Below are 23,595 nucleotides of genomic sequence, written 5' to 3' on the forward strand. Positions count from 1 at the left end.
ATTATTGGCAGTAGCAAAATATTGACTCTACCCGGATGGTTTTGCAAGAACCATTCACCCGACAGTTGCCGACAACAGTTACAACGGCATGCAGCATTACGATGGATCGCATGCGCCAGGACAACGGTTACGGGTAACACACAGCCGTTATGCGTCTTGTAACCTTATTTCTTGCAACCAACGCACCAACCCGCTGCGCTGGTCGTTCTAGAGCGCGAGTTTGGCCGCGTTTCATTCGGAAAGAAATATACTAAAACAGACAAACACACCACACACACACACACACACACACACACACACACACACACACACACACACACACACACACACACACCCACTCGCGTATGAATTCTAATGTCATCGGGCAAGGCCAGTACGCCACGCGTTTCTCATTTGCTTACCGATGATTCTGCCCCAAACAGCGCTTCCATTCCCACACAACATCTAGATACTCGATTTGGGGAAAGTCGATCAGATCGCTTACGCAAATAAACGCGCCCGGCGTGGAAACCGTTTATTACCGTTTGTTTACAGTAGAGCAGTCTCTTTATTTCGCTTAATTCTACACCGAACGCTCGGTTGGCAACTCTTTCATGGGAAGAGAAGATGGGCAGAACAGAAACGAGGGAAGATTTGTGCACGCAAGCAACTCGCGAGACGTGCGTGCGTGTGCTCCGACACCTTCGCCGGGACTGTGCTACGATCACCGGGCAAAACCGGTGATCGAAGTTGACTAGAGAGTGAGAAAAGGTATCGCCGACACCAGCGCTGGTTAGCGTATTTCGTTGGCCCAAAAGTCTTTCACCATGTCGGCCGCCTTCTCGCCGATCATAAACACCACTGCGTTGGTGTGCGATGCCGGTATGGTTGGTATGATCGATGCGTCGACGACACGCAGCCCCTGGATGCCGTACACCTGCAGCTGCGGATTGACGACCGCTTCCGGATCGGTCACAGGGCCCATCTTGCACGTACCGCACTGCAAACAAACACACCGATGATCAAGCAGTCCTTCAACTTCTGCGCTAATACGATTTCCCCATACCTGATGCTGCAACGTACTACCGATACGTCTGATGGCACACTCCCAATACTCATCGCTTCGGAAGCGATGCTGCTCACAGCCGTAAAACGGTGTACTGTGCAACCGTGCCCCAACGTCACGGAAGCTGCGAGATTCAATCAGATCGACCGTCAGCTTGACGCCTTCCCGCAGCACGAGCAGATCGTCATAGTCCGCAAAGAAGTTACCCTCCATACGGGGCCAATGGAACGGATTGATGCTTTTGAGCGAGATGCGACCACGACTCTTCGGCCGCATCAGAACCGGTGAGACCGAAAACGCATGCTTTCCAAGGATCGAGCCGTACGTGCTGTGGTAGAACTGGTCCGTAAAGCCGATCGTTGCCCGCAGCGTACCCGACTCATCGTTGTTGTAAGCACCTGTGCCCATGACCAGCTCAATGTCCGGATAATCGGAGGCTGTTGAGTAAAGGAGAAGTAAGGCAATTACACTATTTTGCTATACCGACATCGGAAGACATTCCACTTACGCGTGAAGCTAATGTTAGTCTTTACAAAAGCGACACCCTCCGCACCGCCCGGAGAGGTGAATGGACCCCGGCCATGTACCAGATAGTCGATAATGGGGCGCGGCGAACGCATGTCTCGTTCCCGTACCGTCACCGGTTGGTTCACCGGGAACACCAACCCTGGCAGATTCAAATGGTCCTGCATGTTATACCCTACCGGTAGATCCTGCACCACGGGAATGCCCATCTCCTTCAGGTGCTCCCTGGGGCCGACACCGGACAGCATCAGCAGCTGCGGCGAGGCAATAGCACCCGCCGCCAGGATCACTTCCTTACGCGCTCTTATCACATACCGCCGTCGACGCTTGATGAACTCCACACCGTACGCTTGCTTCGTTACCGGATCAATCAGCACTTTGGTGACGCGGGAGTACATTGATATGTCCAGGTTGGGACGCCTTGAGGCCGGTACGAGGTAAGCCTTGGACGCACTGCATCGACGTCCTCTGCGCATGGTCGCTTGCGCTTTACCGAAACCGAGTTGAATTTCCCCGTTCGGATCTGTCTCCATGTACCCGAAGTCACGACCCGCCTCAATGAACCGCTTCAACAGGGGTGTCTCAAATTGAGACTCTTCCACGTCGACCAATCCCGCCGTAGAGCGGTACGGGGAGTGTCGCAGTTCGGGAATCTGCACACGTTCCGACTTCTTGAAGTACTGCAGCACCTCACGATAGCCCCAGCCAGGGTTGCCCGCCTGCTCCCAACCGTCGTAATCGCTCCGGTGACCACGTGTGTAGATGAGGAAGTTGATGAGGCTGGTGCCACCGAGACCGCGCCCTTTAGGCCAATTGCAGACGCCTCCCTTCAGCCCCAAACAGGCACCCTTCATCGGGTCAGCCTTGTAGCCCCAGTTGTAACCTAAAAGTATAGAAAATCGCAAGCGAGTTTTAGGATCTGTCCATCATGCTCAGTATTCAAGGTCATTTCACTTTCAGGGTGTTCCAAGTCACTTTCGAATGCAAAAATTGTTATTCACCGCGTGGGAAAAGTTATTCCACATCACTCTAATATTTCATTTTCATCACAATAATTTTAATTTCTTCAGCATGATTTTCAACACTTCATGGGTCTATTTCCATCAATGTTTCACAGAGGCTTTAGGCTAGATCCCATCACCCGGTTCATCAATGTTTAACGTTAAAGTGTTGAAAATCATACTGAAGGAATTAAAAATTATTATAACGGAAATGAAATATCAGATTGATGTGGATTAACATTTTTAACATATCTCAAAGAAACTCAATAAAGCTTGAGAAGTGTTGAACATCATGTGGAAGAACAGAAAAAAATATTATGATGTTGAAAAACATCTCGCAAGCAGTGAAAAATGTTGCACACATTGGAAATTGACTCGGAAACCCTTGTAATAACAGTTTCATTGATGCAACATCAACCCCAGCCTGCTTGATCATTGAAGGGTTGGCACCATTCAAAAGCTTCACTGAATGGAGCTTACACAGAGCACTACAACTGTTGCGGCAACGCATGCGCTGCAGTTGCGCGTGACACGTGCAACTGCGGCACCATCAACCCTTCATGTTGCACGCGTATGAAAGAGAAAGGTGAATGCGTTTCCGCGAATCACGTGAATAGTCACGGGAGGGGGAACTTATTTTTAGAAACCCCTGAATGGGCCCCTGTTAACAATCGCTAGAAGCGCGATGGCCGCGACGCTGCATATATAGACGTTCCAACTGGCACGTTCGCAGGGTAGTCTGCTGTTCTCATGGTTCAAAGGGGGGAGTTACCTTACACAACTCACAAACCATATAGCGGTACATGTCGTATTAACTATATAAAAACCTGTTATCAAAGCAGTCTAATGAAAAACGCGCCCTTCTCTTCGCTGAGATGTGGAACAAAACACTCCAAACAGAAAATTGAAACGAAAACTCATAACCAGCTCGCATCTAACTGCGGTCCTGTATGGAAAAAACAACAAAGCCTGTCCAAACAAATGCAAAAATGTGTGGCTGGAATAATTTCAAGTAATAAGTTCGTTACGAGAAAAAATCAAATGACCAGAGAATAGATTCGACTATCTTTTTTGATTTTGATATTGCGCTTCAGCCAACGTTGCTTTAATTTTGTTTACTGATTTGCAGGCAAATTTATATTGTTGTAGTTGATGTTTCTATTTAACAACTTCCAACTTCCAGCTGATTCTATGAATTTGATACTGAAAATGTTAAAGTTCGCTACGAAGCTTCAGTCTGCACGTACATATTTCAGAAAGTATGTTTGTAAACATTCTAAAATCAGATTTGTTTTCTTTGGCATTGATTCATAGGATTTAGGATCATTTTCTTTTTGTCTAATTGTAGAAATTGTTTCAACTGTTTCAATTGATCAATAATTGGTTATTAAGGGTGGTATTTTATATGCTTGGTGGTATTAGTGCGTTTTGCTTATTTTGTAATGCTGCATTTTATCTTATTTTTATGACAAACTTTATCCCCTTTTTATTGATTTTTTGGAAATGATAGATTCATGGTTTTTAGCTATACAGGCAAAAGTATCTTAACAGAATACTACTTTGCACCATCAAGAACCAAATTTTTTGATATAAGCAATAATATCAAGAACATTTTTGAAAAATGATTCAGTTTTCTTATTTGGAGTATTGTAATGAAAGAACCCAAAAAATTTCAATTAATGAAATCTTTGCAAAGAATCAATAAATAAACACACTTCAAGGGCAACCATTAATGTCTCATAAATTATACTTAAGCAATATTTATCCCATGTCGTATCACATATATGCCCTCAGGGCACACACGAACAATCGAAACGATGATCATGATTCAAACTTTGTGCCCCAGTTTCTTTTGTTTTCATACAGCTGCAAGCCGTGATGGCAGATAGTTTTGAGGTAGAAACGGAACAGCCCAAGGCATCTCCCAAAACCAGACTACAACTCACCAGAATAGACACCAGAAATAAGCACCACATCTCTATCGAACGTTAAGCTCAAACGTAATGGGACCCATTAGTCGAAATATCCGCTCCAACCTACCTGTAATGCTGGTCAGGCCAGCCGTCAGCGGTACCTCGGTCAGCATGTTACCTTCCTTGCCCGCCTCCAGCAACAGCACGTTCCAGTCCCGTACCTCGGACAATCGGTTGGCCATCACGGATCCACCCGAACCGGCACCGATGATGATGAAATCGTACTCCTTCCGGAAAACCTTTGTGTCCGGTATGCGGGGCGTACCATTGTTGAACAGGACGCTGGTTTCATCGAAAAGTGTTTGAAAGAAGGTGTCATCGTGGCCATCCGCTAGTAGATTCGGGGTCGTAAGGATAAACAAGACCAACCAAATGGGTGACTGTAAAGAAGAAAAACGATCACAGTTGGGTTTTAGTTACTGTGCAATTATTGATAAAACAATTATTGACATTTACAGGAAGTAGTAAATCAAATCTCTTTATTGTATGGCGTCACTCCCAAACCCGTTTCCAAAACTTCTTCCGGCGCTATCGGCTTCAACAGCCTTGTCTCCGCTATAACTTTGATTTGATACACGGAACCGGCACATTGACCGTGGATATTTTTAATGAATTTCCTTTCCGCAGATGGGACACAGCTAAGAGAGCATCTGCCCTGATACCTTCCCTCTGCCCGGCACGGTACAGCATTGTAAGCTGACGTAGGAAAACATTTACATGCAAACGAGGCTCGATCGATGAAACGCCCATGTAAAATGCATCCCATACATCACGACCTTACTGCTTGAGCACCACCGTTTGTGGCCATTATCATCATCGGCGTCGAGCTGTCCATTAACGATTTATCAAACGTCCTTGCAAGACGCGTGCATGCGAAGCAGACCCACACGCCTACAGGTGACAGGTAGCGCATACAATCCTTTCCGGCTGATGTACGAACCCCGACGCTTCTTGAAACTGTATCAAGGTTAGCTACCCTTTTGTATCGGAGGGATGACGTTGGTTTGAAGGAAAAAGAGTGACTAACATTAAGCGACCCCGAAAACCCTCGTGCGTTATCCGGTGAGAGTGATTTGTTGCAGACATAACCTTTTTCTGAAGCCTTTTATTTTTAGTTCATGCTGAATTATCGACCCCTTCTTTTTAGTGAAAAGGTGATTCCAAAAAAAATCAAACATTTTTGTAGGAAGGTCAAACATTGCAAACTCAATTGTTTTATCAATGGAATGGATGGATCAATGGATGGTTTGCTACAGACGTTGCAGCTAAATTTTACTTCATATCTTTACAGCCTATAAGCAATAAGCACCAATGACTATTGGGAAAGTGCAGGTTTCAAAATTAGTGAATTCCAAACACTGAATGAATAATTTAATGAACAGGCATAAAAAAAATTACCCTTTTAATGCCGAATTTGAAAGGTTGAGTAAAGTCTGCTAAATTGGAATGTATTTTCGGTGATGCAAACAATGGCGTAATTGATTTAAACATATTCCCATTACATTGGAACATAATGTCATAAGAATGAGTAAAAAGAGGAATATGCACTCTTTAAAATCAACCAATGGAGTAACCAGGTCAATCGAAGATTTTCATGTTCGCTGATTTACGACTTAATATCATACTCGGACTGGGTTCCAACGCCACATGAAACCAACAAACTAATCCCATAAAAAAAACGCATTTATAAAAGGATAAGTTGTGGGTGATCACCGACACAATAAAAAAGCGCTAGGCATAACGAGCCTTGAGTCTCATGTAGACATCACCATCCGTTCATTGAAAACTATGCCTCTGTCGCACAGCACACACACACACACTCTACTGACCCATTGCCATTGATCCGCAACCGATCGCGACTTCCCAATTTCGCCACCCAACTGTGGGTTAACGTAACCGACTCACCTTGAACTTACTTTACCGGCACGGCTACGACCGACCAGCGACCACGAGCAGAGGTCTGGCCAAATTTCAGCCCTCCCCCCGAACGCCCGCCAACCCGCCCGATTGCGGCTGCGGATTGAGAGGTTTTGCGATATTATGTAACGCCTGTGAGATATTAAGCGCTGCAAGCCATTTGATTTGTCATCTTTGCTGAATAATTCATTCAATTTCGTGTGGACATTGCTCGTGTGAAATCACAACAGCAACAACAAAAAAAAACATAGTAAATTTCATCCAATTAGGACACTCTAAATACGGGTACAAACAAAAGCAAACTGCAGCCCGATTCAACCATCCATAGCGTTGGGGCGCGTCATACTCAACCGGCAAAAAAAAAAAAGGTGGACCAACACAACAGCATTTGGTGTCTTTGTTTTTTTTTTTTTGTAATTGATCGGTTATCGAGCAAATTTGCTTAGGGACGTTAATTGGTTGCGCCAACAACGAGCCTAGGCCGGTGGATGCGGTGGTTACGGTTAAACTGCTCCGGCCCGGTCAAAGCCCGCTCGGCTCACGCCCGCTTGGGTGGTTGAAGCGAAGGAAGTGAATCATTACCAGCCATTTGACAGCGCCGGCCTTGACCGTCAACCGGTGCCGGCGTTACGCCTCTAGATGACGAAGCGTTTCGTGGTGGCTGTTGTGGGGCTGTGGCCCCTGTTTAAAGTGCTGTTTTTCTACACACGCAAAGGATATTTTTACTAGTGGTAAATTAAAGAAAGCTCTAGAACAAAATCATTAGATTTTCTGTAAACAATTTTCTTACACTCCTTTTCTCTTCCATCCACTACAGCCATGCAAACACTCCAGTTTTCCCGCATTAGCAGTCGGTTGGGGTTGTTTTAAGCAGGATTTATATAACCCGCGGGCAAATAAACCCAATCAAACCGGGATAATAACGGATCAGAATAAGTAGCTTTGCGTCATCGAGCCTAATAACCCCCCCTGCATAAGCCCAGCCTCCTCGGCGATCCTTTCCACTCGACACACGCTCGGCAAAGGGCTGGCCGTGTGTGCGCACCTTTCGCGCATTAAAAATATTTCGCCATAATAACACCATAACTCCCCCCCCCCCCCCCCCCCGCGTCACCTATTGCTGCTCGGTACGGGTCTATGCAAAACTTGGCGTCTGCATAAATTATACCCAACAAATGTCCACCCCGTACAGCGCCCTAATTATCTTGTGCGTGTGGTATTATCCGATCGGAGATCGGTTGCTCCGCAGAGCCAACCAACGTGAGGGGTTTGGAGGGAATTCCTTCTAGCGCCGCACGGTTTCCGAGTGTGACAATTAAAGTGCCACGGTTCGACAATGCGCAGCGCGCGACCAGCGCAGCGATCGAGCGGGGATCGATTATAAAACGAAGCACTTGCATTTTTAATGTCGGATATTAGCAAACACACTCCGAAAGACACACAACGCACGCGCACCTCATACCAGCAATGGTCGCTTGATTAGAACTGTGTTTGATTTAATTGTGCACGTTTCGTACGGGGACGATTAATAGCGTTTAATAGCCGAAAAAGTGTTGCCAATCGTGTAGAAACATTCATCGGCGATCGTTTAAATAAATGACAAACCTTAAGAGCGAACAAACAGGAATCCGTTTCGATTCGTTTACGTCAAACCGTTTGCCATGCTGACGCATTTAGTCGTTAGGATTATTCCATTCGCACCAATATAGAATGATGTTTTATCTTGTGAAATATCACACACAAATATTTTAGAAGGGGAAGTTTTTTTTCCAAAAGGAAGACACAACAAGGGGAATCATCAGTACTTTGCCTTTTGCGTAGCTGCGTCAACGAGCGTCGGAAAACGCTTGATCGCGCCAACAACCAAGGGTGGATTTCATTCGGTTGACGTAAAACACGAAAAGGTGGCCGCTCCGTGCTTGCCGGACTGGATTGCAAATTTTCGGAAATACCCTAAACCTGTTCTTTCTCCTTTGTCGTGTCGCACCCGCGGTCTAAGCTGTTCATCGTGAAATGGAAAGGAAATTAAGAACGCGAGAGAAGAATTTTGGTTTGGTCCCACCGGTTGCCTGTGAATTGATGTAAATTGATGCGACGACTCTGACGTAACAGGCTTATCGGCAGGGCGATAGGAACGACAGTCATTGCTAAGTGTTATTTTATGTTAATAGTGCTCGTTTCTCATAAAAATCTATGTTTTTAGTTTCTATAATGAGGACAGGCTATGCTATATAAAGCGAACGAAGGTGCCTTAAACGCAGCAATACCTTAACATGGATGTTTTAGGCCCTCCTGCCACTCACATCATGCCATCAACATCCGCAAAATTATTGCATGGTTTCACCAAAAAAAAAAACAATCCCCTATCAAACTGTTACATAAAAAAACGACAATGCCCCTTGGCAAGAGATGGCAAACAATATTCCGAATATAAAACGATACGTTCAACGGCACGATATATTGCATCATTTATGTATGCTACAGATACTTGCGGAATGTGTGTATCTCTCTCTCTTTCTCTCTTTTGCTCAATTTATACCCTCACCTAGCTTAGCAAAAGCGCCTAAAAGCTTCCAAACATCGATCGAATGATTAGCTTAATGACAATCTAACACAAACCAAAACCACAAAGCGCCGCCAGTTTTGCTGCGGCAATGCGTTATTGAATGAAAGACAACACGCACGATAACTGACACTCGGCATGGAAACGGCCTGGGGGAAAGACCACAGTGGCAACAGACCTTGCCCTTCATTCGCTCGATAAACATCTTCCATCGAAATGCAGCCACCGGTGTTCTGGTGACCAAAGTGCTGGCATCCACGTCGCTCTATCCCACGGCTTCGGCGCATTCTATAAAAGTGATCAAACGAAGGAAAAAACCACACACGCACACAGAAGAGACCTTTGGATCGGTCCCTTGTACGACCTTCCCCTTGGCTTTGTCACGTAGGCGTCCGGTTTCTGGGGGTTTTTGTGTATATATGTTCGGCCGGCCATGCAGATGCATACTAAACTAATCGAAGCTCGTTTGTCACTATTTGCACTACGCACCGATGGGCACTCGTGACGCTAGTGACGCTCTACACACTACGAAGGCTACTCGCTCGAGAACCTGTTTACCTGGGCCGCGGGCAAACAGACACCTGCCGAGTTGGTGAGAAGCAAAAAAAAAACACTTTTCACTTGCACATTATAAATGCAGCTCTGGTTGCACATTAGAAGCTTCTACAAGATTGTCAACATGTTTTCAGTTCTGGGTACACCCTATACGTGGACTGCAAGCCGATTGCCAACTCTCCGCATTTCGATGCAAAAATCATTCGCATTTGCAAGATTTCATTCGATGTCACAGCTTTGAATCAATTCCCCGACGCTGACGCTATCAGCCGCAACCACACCTTGATCGTTTTGGATGATTAATCTTCTTCTTAAAGCTGTCCGACTCGGTGAACACGACCAGACACTGGCCACCCCTAAAACCGAAAAGGCCATCAAAGGTCGCCCACGGTAGTTGGCTCGCTTAATTCGTCAACAGCGTCCCACAATTAATCACACTCCGCGTCCTGTCTGCCGATTTTGCGACACTATGATCGTTGGAATTGACAGAAATTCCGTTTGACAGCGAATCCTCAGCGAGCTGCGTTGGTTTGGTGCAGCAGCGCTCGATTTGGGCGAGTTGTGTGGGAATTCATATTGCCCATGCCATGTGTGCCTGCTCTATCCCCAGACATGCCGTTACGGAAACCAGTCCAGTTAAGAGCTGAGCCGAAATGGCGATCGGGGATTCAAGGTGATCAACGGGCTGCTCGATCGTATGCAGAAATATTACACACACACACATGCACAGCTTCATTCTAGGTCGTTGAGGACAAACGGAGCAGAAAACGAATGAAAGTGCGAAACCACGTTGCACGAGACACGCTAAAAGCGGGTAGGACTGTCTGTGGATCGTTCTTTCGCTGCCCTTTCGCTCACGCGCTGGTGCATTGGCGGTGGCATAGCGCTAAGAAAACAAGCTCAAGGTAAACCGATGCAGTCAATTATGGTGCATTCCATCTGTTTGTAAGACGTCACGAGGTGCATTTCGTCGGTGAAGGTGTCGTCTGCTTCTGGACATGTATCATAAACAGTTGTTGGTGTACAATTCACTTTTTTTACCAAAATAAACTGCAACGAGTGAATGTGCTCCAAATCCGTTTCCCCGTAGCCTTGGGAAGGCAATAAACTGGAAAAGATCGGTGATCGGTTTTGTAGGCAATACTTTTAATTGATGCATTTTCGTTCGGTCCAGATTTTTGAGATATTTACCTAGTTACAACTTGCAAGACACTTGATCATGATCAATCTTTTCTCCAGCGTCAGCCAGCTCATTAGCAAACTTCTGCCCCAATCTCCTAACGATGACTTCAAAGAAAGCAAACAAAAGTGCGGTCCATTCGGACACCGGACACAGGTGCGATTCTTCACAGACAGACTCTTATTTGCTACAGTAATGCATGTGTGCGCCCATATGTTACGGCTTAACCTTCAAGCCATCACAGACAGCCAAAATTGGCACAAATGCACACGCTGCCCGATTTCCGGCAAAGCCGGTTTGGTCTGCCTATTTACCCGCTAAGGACACCGGCTAATGGATGGTAAAACAGCACCCTCGTGTCAGTTTTAGCCCCCTCTCCCACCTTTTCGGGACACGCACACATTCGTACACACAGAGGGGCAAATTAGATTTCGTGCAAATAATGACCGCGAATGGCGATCGACCATTCCGTGCCGATGATCGATTGCTTCTGATGTCATCTCGTTGCTCTAGCTCTAATTAATGGGGAAGCTCGGTCTCTTGTCTTGTTTAAGCAAATAGACTGAGGCTAGAAAAAAACAAGCCAAAACCGGATGGCTAATTATAATCTATTAAAGGGACTGTTTAAGCCTCTAATAGATTTCGCGGGTGTCTCTGAGATGAAAATTAATTAATTTCCTTCAACAACGCCCCGAGGGCACTCGGCACAGCACAGCTCTGCTGGCAAATATCACGAACCATTTCGTGCCACACTTCGGCAAACACTTCAACTGAAGTCAGTTCTTCAGTGTTACCACCTTTCCTGCAGCCTCTGCCAATGTTAAGTAAGCGGCGGATCGCGCCCGACTACTTTATCACACTTGACGACTCCCCACCGAACCCATTTCTTCCACTCGGCACGGTCAACGGACCATTGCCGCACGGACACACACAATGTCGGCCGATTCACATCGATTGATGTGCGGCAGCATAAATTTTCTCCTCCCATAAACAACACACCAAGAGCAGCAACAGCAAACGCTCCATTGCGACAGCCGCACGGCACGCTTCTGCTTTCGATTGCTGCTGTTGTGTTGCTGTTTGGAGTGTCCCAAAAGTCTGCAAGTCGCTCAAGGTTAGGTCAACGGATGGGGCAGGTTTTTTTTTTGTTTTCTCTAGTGACGATTAGACACCTCCATCCTCGGTTGTTGTTGTTGACGTTGTTGTGCACTGAGATGGGAGATACACCTCGGGAACAGTAACACATTCATTCATCCCGCACGGCCCGGGTCTTTCCGATGTAATGGTGCGGTGAATAATTTGCATCGCAATTACAACGCATATGAAAGACGATGCGGCCATCCACACGCACTGGCAAGGCAGGACACATGCTGCGAGAGGAACTCTATCGGTGAAGCTGTTTGACAACAGGTCGTAGCTGCAAATGACATTCTCACCGATGGGGTGACAACAAAACAACCCCAACAATAGTGCGCTGATTGCGATTTGCTCCTCCTGTACAATTGATGCTATTTACAGATTTCAATACCAACTCATCTCCGCAGCGTGTGTTTGGTTGGTGGTTCCTCTTTTTTTTGTAGATGTAATCTTTGTAATCTGTTTTCAAATCACACCTTCTGCGGCATTCGCTCGTACTAGTTGAAGCTCGTTCGCGTTGTACAGGTGGGCAGGGCAGGGATGCAAAAATTAGCACCCATTTAGCACTCGCTGCTCCAAACGTTCTAGCCAGAATTGGTGACGGTGTGCAAAAACCCACCGAATCATCCCTGAGAGATCCATGATGTGATGGATCACTTTTTGGATTGTAACGTCTCGATCGATTGAACGAAACGAGTGGTTTTGCAAAACTGTTCCATACATAGAAATTGAAGAAATCAACTCCGTTAAACTGTATCAACACTTTTCGCAAGCGCCCTATCAATCAGCACGATACACGAAATTGCAGCACTCGAAGAAATTTCCATACCTCACAACATACTTTTTCCTCATATCGTCGTGCACGCTTGTTTCTTTACACAATTGAATTAAATCGTGTTTAAAAAAGGTTTGCAACAAATTGGTCTGCCAAACGGCTTTCGGCTTTCCGTGTGGTGTCGGCCGTGCCGCGCCACCCTTTTTTTTTGCCCCTATGCCAAGGCAATGTTCTACGCCTTCGCACGCACCAGCGAACACGCGCAAAGTCTTGTGTGTTTACACTATTGAGGAAACGCACTTGGCGCCTGTTTGCTGATAGGTAAGGCAATGCACGAGCTCGTCACCTTCTTGCCACGGTGTTGTGGATTTGGCTGTCCCACGAAAGGGGGCTTGTGTTCTCCGAACAGCAAGCGAAAAGATAACAAACTTCTTAGCTGGTATGCTTGTTAGAAATTTTATCTCAAATATACTTAAGACTAATGGAATTTTGTAATCTATTCGCACACACAAACTTCTGTACCATTTTTGCTGTAAACCGTTTCATTTGCACCAGCCGCGAGAGGTTCTTGTTCACTTTTCCTGTTCACTTTTCTCTCTTGTTTGCCGAACGCGACGGAGCTCTCTTATCAACTGACACGAAATATGTGACCAACCATTTCACAACAACACACCGCCCAACATCTCACACCGCGTAGCTAATCACAGTCTGTCTGAACACACGCTTAAAAGCACACCTTTTGGAAAGAATACTTTTACTATCATCCAAACAGAATAGAACCTTTGCTATCTCTCCTCAGTCACGATCACGATCACACTCGTCCACAAAGGTTTCCTTTTCAAACCAAACAAAATTCCACACACTGTTGGCTGGTTTCAAACTGCCAGCTGCTCGAAGATCGCTCTCCAAAGAGGTCCTGTTCACGGCGCACCGCTATCACTAAATGGCTTGCGCTGATTTCGCTGCCCAGTAACGCACCGGTTCCGCGTGGTTGTCTTGGCGACGCGCGTCCGACGCGATCGATGCTACATTTTTTGCTCCGTCGCGATCGTTACGTCCGATCGTCGGGTGTGCAACATCGGCCCCGGCAGGGGTTTTCAACCAAAGAATCATGGTTGTTTATCAGTTCGTACTATTCAACCCCCTTGACGAAATGCTTCAAAAAAAGGCAATGATCATCATGTTCAGGAACTCTACTTCAATACAACAATTTGCCTAATCAAAATAACTATAGCTGTATGCCATTATTACCAAAGCTAGCCCCTTTTTTCATGTAAAAAATTAAACCCATTCCTACCTTTTAACCATCCCTGCGAATGACCACAGCTTGCGCGAACCCACCAAATGTTGCGCTACATGCTCTGTGCGCGCGTTGAAGTCTTTTGATTCACGCTGCAACACTCTGCAACACCTTCATCGGACAGCCTGCATTCAAGCGGTGGTCGGATCGAACCTTTACCAACGGTGACGAGCATCCTGGCCAAAGAAAGGCACGCAATGCAATCGGGGCAGCCCGGTCGGTTGGCGCGCTTTGGAAGTTTGGGCGTTGGGGCGTGACGGAGCGGCGCTCAGATGCAGCAATGTGCTCACCTCGCAATTAGCACACCAAGGCTATAGCCACCATCGCGATGGACGACCTCACGCCGATGGTTAATCACAAGTCGCAGCAGACTCGGGCACACTGGGCAGGGTCAACCACGGTGTACTTACATTCTTTTGTGCTATCAGTCATCGTCCCATCTCGCCGGGGTGGGTTGATTGCCATGAATCACCACACCACTACACTGTTTTGCTGATGATCGATGATCGCTGCTCTGAAGGTAATAGTCGGATAGGTCATTGACAAAGTGTACAAAGCGTTTGCAGAAAAACAGATCACAGCGAGATGCGTCGACAATCGTTTGTTGTGAGATAATTTAGTAATAGTGGCATGCAATTTGCGATCATTACTGCCCACAAATTGTCTCATTTTGCACCTATTTCCAGCGGAGGACAAACTAATCAAGACCAGCCTCCGCCGCAATGCTTTGTGACAGTTTGAATGCTCCCAGTTGTCGGCTGATGATCAGCATTCCCCAGGGGTCAGAGTGTAAATGCCCCCCTTGGAAAGTAGATCAGTCACTAATGCAATTAAACCACTGACCGCCATTCATGAGAAAACGACCGTGTGGGGCGCTGAACGTTAGGCTTTGGAGTTTGAAGTTCGCCTCATACCGATAACGCCTGCAGCAGCCAAAGTGTTTAGTGGTCGACTGATTTCACCCACATTTCACAGACTCGGATTCATTCACTGATCTTGCCGCGTTATGCAATGCCGGCGGGGACGATTTCACGATGCCGGCCACGGTTGATAGTAGTTAGTTGTGGTTAAATTAACGCATTCCAGCGTGTCACGTGTCGATGCGTTTTCGCCTCTTGACTTGTAATGCTAGCTGACGAAGAAGCTTGATGGATGAAATTTTCTTAACACACTTACCCTGCAAAGAAAGCAATATTACACAACAGCAATGCGCCTCTGAACAGAACAATGCACGGTAGCGTCCCATTTTCTTCGACCAGTAGGTCCCGCAAAAGTGTAAATAAAGCTCATTTTTCTTTTCAACACCCAAAACCCGAGGATGGTTTAAAATTAAAAATGTCATCCTTCGTCCCACTTACGCCGCCCCGTTGCATATGGATAATTTGTCTTCGCATACATCAATTGAAATGCCAAAATTGGGTTGGTGCCGCGGTGTGTTTGTGTAGTGACATAATTTGTACTTGCCGTGATAACTCATTGTGCGGGTATGAAGCTTCAAGGTTCGCTCGCTTTACCCGAATCGATCACAAGTTGTAAAGAGATCTTGCAGCGCGGTATGAACGATCGGTGCCCTTTTTTGCATGTCATCTTCATTTGTTGATCGGGTGCAATGATTGGTGGCACTGTAAATTAACTGTTTTTTTGACAGCATCTTTTCGCTTGCAAAGCGAATGCGGCAACAGCAATTGCATCGCACCGGTGCAGTTCAAGGATAACGTGAGCAATTTCTTGGCAGGAGCTGGCTATAGGAGCGAGGGACGACCCCCTTCTCTTCTACCAGCATACTCACCGGTGTTCTCGATCAAACTGCACCTTAAATGCCGTTGCACTCGTTTTGTTTTGTCACCCCGCTTAGCATATGATCGTGATCGGTTGAAGAATGTTTCAAACATTGAAGTTGGAAGTGTATTAAGCATTACAGAAAATACATTAATCTAACCTAGCAAATAACTTCTTCGCCCTTATATCCAGCGTGTTGTGTGTTGCGATTAAATGCACACCGATAAACGACGTGAGCCTCGGCACGTAGTCCACCTGCTCATTCAACCATACCCGCACACTGCGCACTGATCGTTCAAACCTTACACCCTTGCTTACCATCACCAGGGGAGTACCGAAAATCCTCTCAATACAAACCAAAATCAGAAACAAAAAGTCACTCTTACTAGCTTTGTTTATATCAGTGAAACACCCCGAATGCTGGGGCGTTTGCTGGTTGCAGCGCGTAAAACAAAACGCACAAACCCGTTCTCTTTTCATGTTCACTGTCAGTGCGGTTTTTGTTTTTGGGGTACCAGCCGTACCTCCTCCAGCGACCTCCATTTTCAATCAGGCTTTGGTCATATTGTTATCGGCACCAAGAGCCACGAACTACGGGGGCTTTTGGTGGAATTTCAGAACTGCTGCACCCCCATGTAAACACTGGTCGTGTGTAATCGTACTGATTTTTCAAGGACAGATCTTTTACTTTCGCTTGTCGCATTGCATTCATTAATGTTTCCCCAGACATGATGGGAGTCTTATGATACAGATGAGATAAGAAGCTTACTACGGTAGGATCTTCAATCGAGTTCACACATCAGGAATTGAATCAGGACAATCGGTAAGTAGAGTGTGTTACGATGCTAATATTAATTGTGTCAAGGCTGCTGTTTCACTGGTATGAAAAAAACGTGAACCCGCTCGAGTCCAATAGCCGTAAACCGAGACCGGTTCCTTGCGGTTCCATCGGAAAAGGAGAGTCGTCGATGATTTTCAATCTCGCAACGGGCTTTTTTTTCTTTCTAAACGACTAGACGACGAACGGTTTTAGCAAAAAAATAACGCATACACACATTTTGCGAAATACGAAATACGACCCCAAAAATGTTTTCAAAACGAAAAAAAACCATCCGATCAACAACAAACCGAGACATCTACTAATATTGCGAGGAAATGCATCTCTTTATAATCCGATGCTGTGCTGAATTTCGCCATTCGCTCTAATGATCTCATTTTAGCGAGGCGCGACTTGTGTCACAACAGGATCTATAAATTCCCCGCCTATCAAATCACTCTCAATAGAGATTCCCCCGGTGGAGAGTCTTTTGCTGCTTTCCTTTGGTTTGAAATATATGCTAAACTACACAGAACTGGACATTAGTATTCCGATCGTGCAGTGCTCAAGCGGCGAAGAATTCCAATGCGAATGGAACGTACCAAAACTGGCTCCAGAGTTTATTGACACTTTGTGTCGCGGTTTTTCGGGTCGGAGGGATGGTGTTTATGTCATCCATACATAAAAAAATCAGTAGCTGTATGATCTTGCAATGGTTAATAATGCTCACAAATAAAGCCACACAAGAATACACGATCCCTGCAACAAGCAAGAACACGGGGACGGGGGGGCCTATGTACATTAATCGCAAAATTGCGCTCGCGCACGTATGGTGTAATCAAAGCCGGTAAAGGTTCGGAAATGATTGCGTACACACACACACACACGGGGCTGACCACGAGAGGCCACCGAAACCGAAAGTCGCCAAACCGGATCTACCGCAATCTTTGGGGCTCGACACGACGACGTATAAGATCGGATACCGCCGGAGACTTGTCTCGTCGGCCACGGTGCGGGCGCATAGCGGGTGAAGCGACAAGCCACCACCTTCTAATCGCCATCGCTTCCCTTCCCCCCGGGGGAGCGGGGTTGCCAGTGTCTGCCCAGCGTTCATTCTAGCGCTGAGAGAGAGAGAGAGAACTTGCTCCATGTAGGTCACACAACACCGGAGCGTTAAGTTATGGTTAACGTCCAGCGAACACGCACCGTCGCAATCTTGCCTTTACCGATTAGGCCATCAGGGCTTTGGCAGCACTCGACCGTACCACCGCACGTCTCGGAAGTCGCCGGCCGGGGGCTGCAACCATCCGTCCCCTGTCCCCATGCAAATGTAAAAATCCCCCATTTAGCGTGGTTTGGCACACGCCGTCTGAACTTCACCTTCGCGGTGCAGCAGGTTTGTTGGTACTTGGTACATGCGAAACTGTGCGCTGCGCAGAGGCGGACGTATTATGTACGATCGCTTACTATCGACGATCGCTTCCATGGGAACGACTCCCTTCGATTTGTGCACAATTAGATGCGCATCGTGGGCCGCATCGTGATACGGGGGTACAAGTGGTTGGACACGGTTGCCCGGCCCTACCATTCCCAGTACCAAACCCTTCTGCGTGCGATCGCGTTCACAAGAACCACACTTCACTGTTGTGTGCCTTTGCCTCCAAGCAGCTCCGTCCAGCAGCTCACTAAATACCGCGCAAACGATCTGTCACGATCGCGAGGACACATGGCTCCGATCGCGTTCCGATCGGATTTCGGCCGTCTCACAAATCACACTCCACGGGTGTGAGCTAGTAGCGTGCTACACAGCTGGTGGGAGCGAGAGGGTGAGTTGTTGTAGATGATGTTAGCCGCTTAGAAGTAGAAGCAGTTTTCCCTCCCCACCTGAGAGGTTAGCTTCGTGCCAGCTGTTAGGCGGCATTAGACGAATACGGTTGGGTAGATTAGTTGCTTTTCGTTTCTAGCAGTGGATGGTTGGTGGGTTTGGCTGGCTGGAGAAGTGAGATTTTTAATCCTCGGAGCGTGGGGAACCGTCGAAGCATCGATGAGATTTGTGAGCAACTTAGAGTTGCTTAAAGTTTGCAAGGACATTTGGGCACTATTCGCTAGACAAGGATTGTAAGTGTCTTCAAGATGCACCAGGTTCATTGCATGCAGGTGATCGTTGGAAGTGAGCAAGAGCATCAACAACAGTGCCGTAGATTAGTGCATTTCAGTGAAACAAGATATAATGAGTAATTATGTGCCCCACATAAGTGATCTTCACATTGTTAGCCTGGTTAGACCTTTGGATGTCCTTTCAAAGCTACTCTTCCTACCCCGCATCAGCGTGACATACATCTGGCAAGGTCACGGTGTTAAACGTTGTCCATTTTCTAAGGGCTATTATTAAAACACAAACCTCAACAAGATTGAGTTGATGAAGTACTAATTCCTCCCAACGTTGTCCGAATATCTCCCACGTTCAGCTGACTCGTGAACCTGCATGTCTGAGTTTGCCATCGACAACCCGTGTCGTGAATGATCTTCAGCAATAAGAGCGTTGTTAATTTCGATTCGATTCCCCACGTACTTGTTGTACAAATCAAACGCTCAAAGTGTTGACGTTTGACCGAAGAAAAAAAAAACAATGCCCCACACGGACGTGATCCTCGATTTACCACACCTCCAAACGCGCACCGTTACCACCCCATAAAGCCAATTTTAACTGCATGTTATGAGTGGTTTTGAGCGTGCACTTGACATGGCGGCGCCTTCGAGGGCGTCCGTTTCTTTGGCGATGGACACAGTTGGAATTGTTTCCTTATTGTCTTTCCCAATCTGCACAGCGGCTGGCGGTCAATGTGAAACCCTCGCTCCCCCTCCGGGGTCTACATTCCCACAAACGAACGCATCGATCATTCCATCTCTGACGTTTGTGAGGGCTTTTCGCAATAATTTAGCGGGTTTTTTTGTGTGTGTGCGCGCAATGATGCACAGATGGCATAAGAAAAGACCTTCAGCGATCTCGGATTCTGAATTCGTGCATCCTCTCTCTCTCTCTTATAACATTCGATTCATTGATGCTGAGAAGACATTAGAAAAAAGGCTTTAAGGCATCAAAACGACCGTCACCACCTGCACCTGCATCACATTCGCGATCATCTGCCTTGCATTAAGATATCACTTCGATCTTCTCGATCTTCACATCTAATCATTCCCACAGATGGTACGACGAACGGTTGGCACGCGGCTGCCAATGCTGATGGCGTTTTTGCTGACGGCTTCTCCTCCCACCGACGCGCAACAGTTCCCCGTCTTCGAGACGCTGTTCGATGAGGTGAGCCTGCTGGTGCGCACCGGCCCGAACGCTTCCGTGCCAATACCGGAGGCGAAGCGGATCCGCGACGAGTACGATTTCGTCGTGATTGGGGCCGGCTCGGGCGGTTCGGTGATGGCCAACCGGTTAAGCGAAGTGCGCGACTGGAGCGTCCTGCTGCTCGAGGTGGGCAAGGAGGAGAACCTGATCTCGAACGTTCCCCTCACAGCCGGACTCACCACGGCCACGGGTGAGTGTGTGGAGGTGGGGGCGATAAGGAAGCAGGAAGCTCCCATGCCTATCTGACATTCCCCTTTCTCTGGCGCAGGTTACAGCTGGGGCTACCGGTCCGATCCGATGCGCAATGCTTGCCGGGGGCTAGAGCAGGGCGTCTGTTACTGGCCGAAAGGGCGTGGGTTGGGTGGGACGAGCCTGATCAACTTCCTGCTGTACGGTCGCGGCCACCAGCGCGACTACGACGATTGGGAGCGGGCGGGCAACTACGGCTGGGGCTACCGGGACGTCCGGAGGTACTTCGAGAAGGCGGAGCAGATCAAGGGCCAGCCGTACAACCGGCACGGCTACCTGCACATTGAGGAAAGCTCGTTCGAAACGCCAATGCTGGGCAGGTACATCGAGGCCGGCAAGCGGTTCGGCTACCGGCACATCGATCCGAACGATCCGGTCCAGCTCGGGTTCTACAAGGCGCAGGCCACGATGGTGAACGGGGAGCGATGCAGTGCGGCCCGGGCCTACCTCAAACCGGTCGCCGATCGGCCCAACCTGGACATATCGACCCGCTCCTGGGCCACCCGGATTTTGATCGATCCCGTCACGAAAGCGGCATTCGGCGTGGAGTTCACCAAGAACAAGCGCCTGCACACGGTGCGCGTGCGCAAGGAAGTGATACTGGCGGCGGGCGCGATCGCGTCACCCCAGCTGCTGATGCTGTCCGGCGTGGGGCCGCGGGAGCATCTGCAGCAGCTCGACATACCCGTCGTGAAGGATCTGCGCGTCGGGTACAATCTGCAGGACCACCAGACACTGTCCGGGCTGGTGTTCACCGTCAACCAGCCGGTAACGATACGGGAGCGGGACATGCGCCGACCGGCCCCCTTCCTGAGCTATCTGTTCGCCCGCCGCGGTCCGTTCACCGTGCCGGGCGGGGCCGAAGGTATCGCGTTCGTGAAGACGAACAACTCGCGCTCCCCCGAGGACTACCCGGACGTGGAGCTGGTGCTCGGTACGGGTGCGGTCAACAACGATGAGTCCGGGTCGCTCCGGCACACGTTCGGGATGACGCGCGAATTCTACGACCGTTCGTTTGGGCCGGCCCGGGGACAGCACGCGTTCGGCATTGCGCCGGTACTGATGCGGCCGAAAAGTCGGGGCCGGGTGTGGCTGAAGAGCCGCAACCCGTTCCACTGGCCCCACATGGAGGGGAACTTCTTCGACCATCCGGACGATCTGGCGACGATGGTGGAGGGCATTAAGCTGGCGGTGCGCATTGGCGAGTCGGACAGCTTCGCCTCGTACGGTGCGCGGCTGCTTGGGACACCGTTCTATGGGTGTGAGGCGCATCCGTTCCGGTCGGACGACTACTGGCGCTGCTGCTTGCAGCAGGTCGGTGCCAGCATTCAGCACCAGTCCGGTACGTGCAAGATGGGCCCGGCCAGCGATCCGGACGCGGTCGTCGATCCGGAACTGCGCGTGCACGGCGTCGGCGGGTTGCGCGTGGTGGACGCTTCCATCTTCCCGGTCATACCGGCGGCCCACACGAACGGGGTCGTCATCATGGTGGGCGAGAAGGCGGCCGACATGGTGAAGGACTACTGGAACAATCACATACCGTGAGGGAGGAGGGAGGGGGAGAAAGATATGCTCTTTGCCGTTGCAAGCAGCGCCAATCAAACTAGTCACGATGGGTTACAAGTTTAATTTTATGTTTGAGGGAAATCAACGGTACAATTTAGCATTAAGAAAATAAGAAATAAAATAAAGTTTAAATTAATAATTATAAAATTATATGTGATCGAAATTTATCATTTTATAATTATGCTCAAGCCAAACAAATGAAAAAAATCAAACGAGTAGATTCTCTTTGGGATTTGAACCCAGGTCCGATGTGTTGTTAGGTTGAACGATTGCAACCATCTCTTTAATTGGATCTTAGTAGCGGAAACTTCTTTTTCCGCCCACATGCAGTGCAAGGGATTGAAAAAGAATGAGTTTTTTGTGTTCAAAATTAAGAACAGTAATCAAAAGGTCAAAAAGTAAAGCACAAACACAATTCAAGCACAAATACACACTTATACATGCCCAGTGAAATCGTCTTTTTCTTCTTGGTGTTGTTGATTCAACGACCTACGCCGGCAGGCTAGACACACACAGGATTGCTAAACTTGCTACCATGAAGTATAAAAAAGAGTCTAAGATGTGGTTTAGATGGGAATCGAACCCGTCCGACGAACGTTGCAACATTAGATCGCTCGCTTTTATTGCCACGCTAGCGCAGCATATGACATAAGGGTTAACAATCTAAGCTTGTGGCGAAACCTTACAACAGTCGCACGCTCAACGGTGATCATACGATAATTGCATCGTCGCAGGCAATTTTTATATGATTTTTTATCTTTTTTTCTGAGATGCGTATTTAAATAACCAGTAAATTCTTGAACAATTAAAATACTTACCAAAAAGTACATCTTTTTCTCATTTTCTCAAACACACAACTTGTAGCACGCCGCTGTCGATTAGGTGAAGAATGAAAAAAACAGTTTTTCATCTATTTTCGCTTTTCTTCGCTTAGCTTCGTTAGTTAAATATAAATACCACTTGGAGTTTTTTGCCTTTCTTCCATCTCGCCCTTTCTCGCTTGCTTCTGATTCGCTCGCGTGCGAATGTGAGGCTGAATTTCATCCAACCCATGCGCGTAATGGATTACCATCGTTTTGTGATCATCTGCTGCTAAACGCTACACGCCTCTTACATATTAGCATTTATAAATATGATTGAGATTGTTCTGGCCAATAACGCTCACACACACACATATGATAAGCTCAAACATAAACTCGAACTTAAAAACTACACACTCGTCCCACCATCCTCTGAGAGCGAATAAGAATGTTTTCAGCATTTACGATTTAGCGTACCCTTAGTACGCTTCATCGGTGTGTCAAAAAGGATCGCATCACCTTGTTAGGCAAAAAGTAATAAGTTAACTGGTTTCCGATTCCGATTGATAAACGCAAAAGAATCTTACAGTTGGCAGCTTTGAGATACTGTGCGCGAATTCTAACAACTGCTACGCTTAGATCAGCAAACAAAAAGTCAAAGATGCCGCTCTTTACTACTCCTCTTAGATGGAAAGATGATAATCACAATAATTAAATGTCGATAACGAAACAATGCTTCCTCAATTTGGCGTATATGTATGTGTGTGTGTGTGTTCGTGTCCTTATGCTTGATTGTTGTTCCCTTTCCCGTTCACTGATTGTGATTGTTGTCTCCCTTTCCCGTTCACTGAGAATATACGTTCTCTCTTACGTATCTTATCACTGTCTATCGATTCCATCGAGTAACTACACTAAACGAGCACATACAGAACGTGGCGAACCGAAGCCTAACACTGGCAATATAAGCCTTCCCTTATCCTTCTTCTTAGTCGGCAAACGACGATGACCCCCGTCCCCGGTCGACCTACACACACACTAATGCAGCAAAAGCTTTC

The 23,595-nt window shown here is 47.5% G+C and overlaps 2 protein-coding genes across 4 annotated transcripts; one reads left to right on the forward strand and one right to left on the reverse strand.

The window, feature by feature from the left end:
* Positions 1 to 462: 462 nt before the first annotated feature.
* Positions 463 to 23,537, reverse strand: LOC121601847 (glucose dehydrogenase [FAD, quinone]-like). 2 transcript variants are annotated; one of them, XM_041930644.1, is made up of 5 exons: positions 22,559 to 23,537; positions 4,612 to 4,924; positions 1,554 to 2,453; positions 1,046 to 1,482; positions 463 to 979 (listed from the first exon to the last, which is right to left on the reverse strand). In XM_041930644.1, the coding sequence occupies exons 1-5, from the start codon at positions 22,568 to 22,570 to the stop codon at positions 773 to 775; spliced, it is 1,869 nt and encodes a 622-aa protein (XP_041786578.1). In that variant the 5' UTR covers positions 22,571 to 23,537; the 3' UTR covers positions 463 to 772. The 2 variants fall into 2 exon arrangements, with proteins under 2 accessions (XP_041786578.1, XP_041786579.1); XM_041930645.1 differs by lacking the exon at positions 22,559 to 23,537 and adding an exon at positions 13,194 to 13,200.
* On the forward strand, positions 18,529 to 21,890 carry LOC121601848 (glucose dehydrogenase [FAD, quinone]-like). 2 transcript variants are annotated; one of them, XM_041930647.1, is made up of 3 exons: positions 18,529 to 18,685; positions 19,773 to 20,115; positions 20,194 to 21,890. In XM_041930647.1, the coding sequence occupies exons 2-3, from the start codon at positions 19,773 to 19,775 to the stop codon at positions 21,717 to 21,719; spliced, it is 1,869 nt and encodes a 622-aa protein (XP_041786581.1). In that variant the 5' UTR covers positions 18,529 to 18,685; the 3' UTR covers positions 21,720 to 21,890. The 2 variants fall into 2 exon arrangements, with proteins under 2 accessions (XP_041786581.1, XP_041786582.1); XM_041930648.1 differs by lacking the exon at positions 18,529 to 18,685 and having other exon boundaries at positions 20,041 to 20,129.
* Positions 23,538 to 23,595: the final 58 nt, after the last annotated feature.

This window comes from Anopheles merus, unplaced genomic scaffold (assembly GCF_017562075.2).
Source record: "Anopheles merus strain MAF unplaced genomic scaffold, AmerM5.1 LNR4000205, whole genome shotgun sequence".
NCBI classification, from domain to species: domain Eukaryota; kingdom Metazoa; phylum Arthropoda; class Insecta; order Diptera; family Culicidae; genus Anopheles; species Anopheles merus.

What these genes read in the sequence shown, in the direction of transcription:
- LOC121601847 (XM_041930644.1), bottom strand. An exon ending in GACTAACATTAGCTTCACGC is followed by an intron (nt 1,483 to 1,553) that starts GTAAGTGGAATG and finishes TTTACTCAACAG; the next exon opens with CCTCCGATTATCCGGACATT. An exon ending in GTAGTACGTTGCAGCATCAG is followed by an intron (nt 980 to 1,045) that starts GTATGGGGAAAT and finishes GTTTGTTTGCAG; the next exon opens with TGCGGTACGTGCAAGATGGG.
- LOC121601848 (XM_041930647.1), top strand. Translation starts at nt 19,773, where the DNA reads ATGGTACGACGAACGGTTGGCACGCGGCTGCCAATGCTGATGGCGTTT. An exon ending in CGGACTCACCACGGCCACGG is followed by an intron (nt 20,116 to 20,193) that starts GTGAGTGTGTGG and finishes TCTCTGGCGCAG; the next exon opens with GTTACAGCTGGGGCTACCGG.